The sequence below is a fragment of the Uranotaenia lowii genome, chromosome 3, assembly GCF_029784155.1.
Source record: "Uranotaenia lowii strain MFRU-FL chromosome 3, ASM2978415v1, whole genome shotgun sequence".
Lineage (NCBI taxonomy): Eukaryota > Metazoa > Arthropoda > Insecta > Diptera > Culicidae > Uranotaenia > Uranotaenia lowii.
Window position 1 is genome coordinate 20,372,864 of NC_073693.1, and position 8,137 is coordinate 20,381,000.

The 8,137-nt window shown below is 44.6% G+C and overlaps 2 protein-coding genes across 3 annotated transcripts; one reads left to right on the plus strand and one right to left on the minus strand.

Moving 5' to 3' along the window:
- Nucleotides 1–3,431: 3,431 nt before the first annotated feature.
- Nucleotides 3,432–6,317, plus strand: LOC129751652 (folliculin). 2 transcript variants are annotated; one of them, XM_055747290.1, is made up of 4 exons: nt 3,432–3,557; nt 4,301–5,500; nt 5,931–6,033; nt 6,094–6,317. In XM_055747290.1, exons 1-4 carry the CDS (start codon nt 3,515–3,517, stop codon nt 6,263–6,265), a joined length of 1,518 nt encoding a protein of 505 aa, XP_055603265.1. In that variant the 5' UTR covers nt 3,432–3,514; the 3' UTR covers nt 6,266–6,317. The 2 variants fall into 2 exon arrangements, with proteins under 2 accessions (XP_055603265.1, XP_055603266.1); XM_055747291.1 differs by having other exon boundaries at nt 6,131–6,317.
- On the minus strand, nt 6,281–7,703 carry LOC129751653 (60S ribosomal protein L18). The gene is made up of 2 exons (XM_055747292.1): nt 7,550–7,703; nt 6,281–6,909 (listed from the first exon to the last, which is right to left on the minus strand). The coding sequence occupies exon 2, from the start codon at nt 6,841–6,843 to the stop codon at nt 6,430–6,432; it is 414 nt and encodes a 137-aa protein (XP_055603267.1). The 5' UTR covers nt 6,844–6,909; nt 7,550–7,703; the 3' UTR covers nt 6,281–6,429.
- Between the last annotated feature and the right edge of the window lie 434 nt (nt 7,704–8,137).

Sequence of the window (8,137 nt, forward strand, 5' to 3'; positions counted from 1 at the left end):
GCCCTTCTGCCCACAACGATAACAAAATAGAATGGCTTGAGGCTTTCTGCAATCCGTAAAGCGGTGACCAGCTTCGTCGCAGTTCCAGCATACGTTGTCTGCCTGACGTTGCCTGTTTGCGTCCCTGACTTCTCTTGGTTGCTGCGGCTGAACGTTGCTCTGGATCTGGTTCTGCGATCTAGCTGCTCCTTCGTTGCGATCAAACCTCATGCGTAAGGCGTCGACCTGTTGTATCAGCATCTCGATTTTGCTATCCGCGCTGTCGCTTCGCTCCTCCGATACGGTTGCTTCACCTTCCATTTGCACTGTTTCCAGCTTCGCCCGTTGCACTGCATTCGCCTCCATCACGTTGACACGACTGAAGCGTTGGTTCTGAATCGCCGTCCTGTGTTGACGCGTTGGTGCCGGAGTTGCTAACGTAGGTTCTATCAGCGCGCTGTGAGGCACTGTCATGCGCCGCATGTTCTGCTGAAGTCTGTTGAAGTCGTCGAATTCTTTGCACGCCTCCACTAGCTGATAGACTGTTCGAGTGTGCTGCGCGGCGGCAATAGCTGCGTATGTAGAGTTGACGTTCTTTTTTATTATGAACAGCTTCTCTTCCTCCGCCATCGGCGGCTGAACGTGGCTGAAAAGCATGTCGATGTCTTGGTAGAAGTTGCTGAACGGCTCATCTTCTCCTTGAAGACGGTGATAAGCTTCTACCCGAACGACGTACGAATAGTTGCTCGGCAGGAAGTGCTTCCGGATTTCTGCTTTGAATGCTGACCAAGTCCGAATACTCCCACGACGGAAGGCGCTGACGTACCATCGCAGAGCATCGCCCTTTAGGAAATGCTTGATGTTCTTTAAGATCAGCTCTCCTGGAATGTCTTCCGAATTCGCGAAGGTTTCGACTTGAAGCAGGAATGTGTTGAGAGAAACTCCATCCGTTTCACCTTCGTACTGTAGCCGCCAGTTGTGAATTGCTTTCGTTCTTCGATCCTCGCCAAAAGCAAAATTGTTTTCTGGAGTTGTGTGTTGTCTGCCGTAGCCTTGTCGCCACAAATCAGCCAAAATTTCTTCCCGCAAACGGTCGTATTCAGCTCGAGCGTTGTCTTCACCCGCATCGAATCTTGGAACCCGGTAAGGTGGTGGTGGAGTATCACCGACACCAAAACCTAATGTGGCTTTAGTGTGCGGCTGCCTCGATCGTTGTGAGTCCCGCGGTTCCCAAGGATTCCAGTCAGCAATGTCGATGTGTTGCTGCCAAGGATTTGAACTAGCTGCTGCTGTACTGCGTCCCCTGATGTTTATTCCCGATGCTCTAGCTGTAGCTGAATCGTGCAAGTTTCGGCTGGCTTGGCCCGGAAATGCTGCTGCAGAACGATGCGAAGCGTTGAAGGACGAGCTGTTGCACGGTTCGTTCCCGTTTTCGTCGAAACCTCGAAAAGCATCTGACGAATTAGCTTGTGAAGTCGTCCTCGGTATCGCTCCGGTGCTCCTGGCTGACCTTCCTCCTTCGTTCGCTGTTGCTTGAGCTGCTGCTACTTCCTCAGCTTCTTCCCTGACATCTGGTGGACCACTCATATTAGATGCACTATTCGCGTTGACAGATTTAGTAGCACGTTTGTTTTTTCTCCCGAGCGCGTCGTCAACATCTTCGAGCGTGAATTGTACGAGAAGAGACAGCGTTGAAAAAGTATCCGACAATTTACTAGGAGCTTCAATTATGTCTAGTCTATTTCGGTAGTGAATCAAGCGAGAACGAGTTTGGCGAATAAAGTCCAAATCGCTTCTCTTAAATGCGTTTTCAATTTCAGGTAAAAGTTCGCGCATTGCGCCTTGGCAAGTACTAATATTTTGCTCAACGTCCATGACGTGAGACGAATCTTCATAAAATCTTCCTCTAATTTCATCTTCTTGCATTAATGCACGTAATCGAACTGCTCTTGCACGGCGATTGATAGAAGTGAGCCGTGGAATGTGTCTCAGAGCCAATTCATAATTGATCTCTTCCTCCGTTAGACAAGAAGGATCCATAGTGTTTAAATGAGCTAATAACTTATGGTAGTGGTAACGAACAAAAGTGGGACTAATTCAAAAAGTCGCACAAACTTACACAATGCCACAAAAACTTCAAAAATTCTCAATTATAACTTCAAAATAACTGAGCAATAATAGTGATTGCTTCAGTGATTGGATTCATTTACGTTGGGCGCCAATGTAGCGAGTGAGACCCTCGAATTATAAGTGGCGCAATTTGTGGCCCAGAAAAAGAAAAGGCTTAAACTTCCGGCCTAATGCCGGGCACCCTATCGTGAGACAAATTGCGTGTCACTCACCTTCTAATTTCAGCAGCAGCAGCTGGCATCGTGGTGATATTCGCGCTACCAGACTTCACGTGAGCGCGGCACCTCCTCCGAGTTTCGCAATTTCTTCGCACGCTGCCCTGGCTCTCTCTTCCTCCGCGTTGCTTGCACGATGAAATCTCGATTCCGTCGCTACCGACGGTTCCTTTGACCTCACGCACGATCGGAGAAGTTCCCTTGGCGAGGTCAAGCCCTCTCTCTTCCGTTGAATATTGCCGACCTCTTTCCGGAACATGCACTAAGGAAGAACATTCGACGTGATTTTGGGCAAGTGCTTCGCTTTCCGGGAGCTAAAATTTCCTCGGCTCTCGAGAAATCGGTGCTCTGCAACGGGGCTTATTCGGGAAATAAGATGGTGCACACGAGGTGAGGATTCTTCCCTATTCCCCCAAAACGTGTTTCCCTGTTTCCTCGTCTCCGACACGGATCGCGGGCTCACTTTCGTTGCTTAATTGAGCTGGTCACACCGGGCTTAGCACTATCCCGGATGAACTGCCGTTTTCTTCGATTTTCCCGGCCAATCGACGGAAAATCCACTAACGCCGGTACTTTTTCTTCCCGCACCAGTAAAACTCGATTCAGCCGCGCGACGTCAGCACACCTTCCCGCGTCGAGAAGAGAAACCGAACCGAAAGCCGTTTTTCTGCCGCGTGGCCTCCTTTCCTTTTTTGACGTTTTCCCTCGGTTGTCATTCATACACGCTCGAACGCATTTCATTAATTTAGGGTGCTTAAGCCATATCATACTCAATTTTGATAAACACGTTACACAGCTACCATGAAACTGGAGAGATTTCCTGTGTAGATCTCCATCTACTTGATTTTTTCGACATTGACTTTGCGACCTGCTGCCTTGAAGCTTTCGCTAAGCCAGTGGAATAAACAAATACGCTAAAGGCGCACTTAACCCCCACTTAACCCGATAAAAACAAGCGTATCCGCACTGACAGAATTATGAGTACAAATTGTAGTTTTCAAATAATATGCCTAATTTTCCGCTAAAAATTATTTTCTCACAGTTAGCGTGTGTGATTGATAAAAACAATAACAAACTTTTTGATTTTCGTTTTGAATCCAGATTTTTGTTAAGTTTTCGGAATTTTATTTTATATGATTTAGCAGTTATTTGACCTTTTTGATGTAACCTTACCAAATACTACCTGCACGATGAATGCCATCATTGCATTGTGCCATTTTTGTGAAGCCCATGGTAAGTGTATACTAATTTTTAAGAATAAAAAATTCACACGAGATTTGTTTTGTGATCCAAGAAAGGTAATGTAGTGACTAGGGTAATGTCGCCAATTTAGGACATATTTGTTTAAAAAAAATCGCCCTTAATTTTTAAAATTTTATATTGTCTTAATCGGTGGAAAATATTCTTGAAGTAAGAATTAAAAAAAAATAAGATTATTAGACATACAAAAGATATATATGTTTTAAACAAGTGAAGCGCATTCCTAAATAGAAAATTGAAAACACACTAGAACTCAGCAATAATTGAATGTGAAGTAGAGCCAATAACCAATTCACATTCGATTGGAACTTGGTAAAAGCAAAGCATAAAATTCTAGCATGTGGTATCGATCTTTTTTCATAAATGCTCTTCGCACCTTCAGATTTGTGTAGGTCTATCTTCAATTTTCGATTCCTTCATTCTTCTTTCAAGAATTTTTTCACGGATCAAGTCGCTATGTAAATTTTGTAAAAAAAACTCGGACTTGTATTTCGCTATTCTATAATAAATTGAAGTGTGTCTTAGAGACAAACTTTGGATCGACTTTTGTCTTAAAATCTTTCGATTTTTAGCTATGCGTTATCGACTTTCGTTTTGTCAGTCCTAGAACTAGTTTTTCGATTTTTTGACTCAGGAAAGGAACTAGACATGAAATTGGCTTTTGAACGAATATTTGAATCAATCTCGAATACTGTTAACTTTCTTTTCCCATCTAGGACCGAGCGCCATCTTCTGCACACAAACGCTGCGGGAAACGAACATCCACCAGCTGGACATTTGCTTTGACAGCGATCGGAAGGGTTGCGGAGCTTGCAATTCCATTGGCAACTCGATCGGTTTGGTGAGCAAAGACCCGGATAGCAATGCGCACTTCGTTAGCAGCCAGGTGCCGGCCATCCCGGAAACAGTTGAGTTGGTGCGGAAGGCTGCCTTTCGGAGCATCAGTTCGGAGGTCAGCTGCCCCTCGTTAGCATCGAGTGGATCCAGTAGTAGTGAGGCTGCGGCAGCATCGGTTGGCTTCGAGGGGGGATTGGTGTTTTTTGGAGATGCTCATCGGGGGCACGTGTTGAGTTACTCGTTTCAGCTGATGGATTCCCAAGCACGTGGCTTCGTGAAGCAGTTTTCGATCGTTATTTTGATGAAAGATAAGATGTTTTTGTTGAATATTCAACCATTTTTGGCGGATTGCTTGAGTAAAATTTCGAAGGAGCTCCAGGGTTACGCCAGGAGTGTTCACGACGAAGATTTGAAGGTGCAGGGTTCGCAACGTGCTCAGCGTATCAATCAAGGGTTTGTGAACAATCCTTCGACCACACGATCGTTGATGGAATTAACTGGAAAGGAGTCTATTTTCGCTTATTTACATTCGCATTTTTCGTTTGTGCTGTGGGCTGGAGCGAGGTATTTGACGGAAAGTATAACCCTAGGGAGTCCATCGGTTCCACCGTGGTTGGGCCGAGATACGGAGGAAGGTTTCGCTATGGTACAGACCGATAAGGAAGGCTACTTGATGCGACGCATGGGTTTGGGAAAGGTTGACGACGAAACCGATCGGATAGATGATCGGACCAAGGCCAAATATCAGCTGAGAAAGTTTAGACAAATACTGAAGGGAGACTTTCCGGCGGTTTGTTTCTGTGCCTTGACCGGTATACAGATAGTGATACGAGGGCCACCGATTAAGGGCACATGTTTGGTGTGGAATCTGAAGAAGCTGCTGCCGGAACCAATGCATCAGCTGGCTAAGGTGCACACCGAATCGTACAAAGCTGCTCAGGAGTGTCGCATCATAAATCTGAACTCGGACGCTGTCGCTCCCAATCCTTCGGCCGGGATTATGCGGATCGATTTGATGGATGATCGAGACAAAGACACGGTGGCCGTGTGCGTTTGGGAAGGAGATCTACCTTCGAAACGTGAGTAGTAATTTTCCCTTCTGTTTGGATAATGTGTCGCTATATTTTGAAAGAAAGTTTTTGCTAAGAACAGACGATAAAATGTGTAAACCGTTTAAACTCAACAGCTAGTAAAAACTGACGCCCCCTGTGAATAACATCATAAAAATCAATGAATTCATCGGCTGTTATAATTCTCGAATCAGTAAACCAATAGCCTATTGAAATAGGATAAAATCTGAAAATTTTAACGGCGTGTTCGTAAATTGATTGGTTTGGGTGATGCATCAGTCGATCGATTTTTTGCATCAGTCGATCGATTTTTTTGGTAGATCACTTCAAATCACTTATCAATGCTACTGTAAGATACTTTCCAGTCCCAAACATTAACTAGAATTAATAAATTCATTTTAGTACCGTTTTTAAAAAGAAACCTTTTTCTCTTTTTCAGTACCAACGTTGCACCAGAAAATCCTGAAGGCCATTGACGAAGAACTTTTTACGGACTTAGTTCTGGACAAACACCTTCGGGCCCTGATCGAAGAATGGAAAAAGTAAGTCTACTTGCCTGTGTTTTAGAACTTTTGAAGACCCACTCCAGCTTACATTCTAAGGCTTTCTTTCGTTTCTGTTTCCGGTCCGGCTCCCCAGCAAAGTGGTCTGTATTCGGAAGATGCACTCGAACCAAGACGTGGCCCGGATCAAGAAGATCATGGACATCCAACAGCAGGACCAGGTACTGATCACCTACTGGTACAGCCACTTGTGAAGGACAAACGACGATGACGACGACGCTTTGGGTTTGGTTTTTACGTGGAATCATTTTTTCTTATATTTCACTTAATTAAACCAAGAAAGTAACGTACAGGTTTGTTTTCACTGCAGAAAGAACTAGATGGGATGTGTCCTTAGCTGCGTCCTCTTCGCTTGGGGGAAAAAATGGGTCCAATTTAGTTCTTGAAACCACAGCTACTGCGACGACCACGGGCCTTCTCGTATTTACGTCCCTTGCTCTGGACGTACGGCCGGGTGTTCGAGTGTGGCACACCAGGAGCACGTCCGAAGTGACGGAAGGCTTCGCGGGCCGTGCGCTCTCCCTGCATCAACACGGTGTTCTTTCCGGTGGGGGCAATCAGGGCCAGCTGGTCGAAGGTGTATATCTTGCCGCCCCACTTAAGAATACGCTCACGGGCCGAATCGGTGACGCGCAGGGCGCACACGTTCATCTTCGGGACGTACAACTTGCGGTCATCGTTGGTAACGGTTCCAACGACGACGGCAATCGTGTTCTCATCCTTGCCGCGCAACTTCAGCAACTTGGCTACGCGAGACAGAGAAATTGGGGGCTGATTGGTTCTGCTCATGAACAAACGACGCAAAATGATCTTGTTGAACTTCTTGTGCGTCCTACGGTACAGGAATCGGTAGAGCTGGAAAGAGGAAAAGGATAAAATTTACTAATTACGAAATTCAACTTTATTTAACCGACTTTTATAAATCTATTGAAACAAATCTTGGCAGTGTTCAACTGAATTTCTAACATTTAATTTGTTTTGCTTGTCACCTTACCTTAACATCACAATTAAAATAACAATTACGGCGTGATCGTAAATTGATTTTTCTATCGAAGTGATTTCTTTTATCGATGCTGGCGTTCGTAAATTACAACCAAACGTATGCAAAAGCATTGGGAAGTGATTTGACATCCACCACGAATCGATCGACTGATGCATCACCCAAAAAAATCTTTTTACGAACGCGCCGTTACAATAATCAAATAATTTATTATTCATTCAAAAGATTGTTACCTCTCGACACTGGAAACATTGAGTTGAAATTAGATTTCACTTGAAATCGACCATAAAACCACGTTTTAGATTTTGAAAACTTGTCAAACGAGATTTATTTGAAAAAAAAAAGGACTAGACTTCGAAACGATAATAAAAAGAGTAGCGAAATATGGATAATTTTCCAAAACAAAAATAGGCACTATTTCATTGAATAATCCTTTAAAAACCCTTATCTTCAATTAATTTTTATGTTCCAAGATGTAAACAAAGGCAAACTTACCTTGACCAACAGCCGCAGATAAACGTCCAGCGATTTTGGCTGAGTACGACGAACCTTGCGGTCCCACTTGTGGTTGATATCGATACCCTAGTGTGGTCATTCGTTGCGGAACCGGAAAACGGAGTTCAGAAAGAAACGATACATTAGTAATGAAATCATAACACACACGACTCGTCGTCATCGGTGGCATTTTGACAAGGGGGTTCTGGTTGCTTCGAGTGTGAAGAAGCCGGACGAACGGGCGATCCACATGCAACAAACACTTTCCGCAGCAAAATTTCCTATAATCCGCTCGGGGATCACTCGGGTCGCGGTTTCTTCACATCGGGGAACATTTTTGCTTGCAGTTCTGCACAACCATACGATAATTTAACAAGATTTTACCATTATATTATCAAAATATCACAGACAACAAATCCTTCGACAAAACGACTCTTACCATCTTCGAAACCGGAAAAAGAAAGAACCAGAGCTACCAACCGAAACTTTGAGGAAGCTGTCAAAGCAGCTGTCACAAAAGAGAGAATAGCTGACAGGCCCCCAGGAAGAGGGGGACAGGAAAGTCCACTTTCCTACTTTTTGTGCTAC

Excerpts from the sequence above, each read along its gene's own strand:
- LOC129751652 (XM_055747290.1), top strand. The coding sequence starts at position 3,515 with ATGAATGCCATCATTGCATTGTGCCATTTTTGTGAAGCCCATG. Across the intron at positions 3,558-4,300 it reads CCATTTTTGTGAAGCCCATG|GACCGAGCGCCATCTTCTGC; the intron begins GTAAGTGTATAC and ends TTTCCCATCTAG. Across the intron at positions 6,034-6,093 it reads CTGATCGAAGAATGGAAAAA|GCTTTCTTTCGTTTCTGTTT; the intron begins GTAAGTCTACTT and ends TTACATTCTAAG.
- LOC129751653 (XM_055747292.1), bottom strand. The coding sequence starts at position 6,843 with ATGAGCAGAACCAATCAGCCCCCAATTTCTCTGTCTCGCGTAGCCAAG.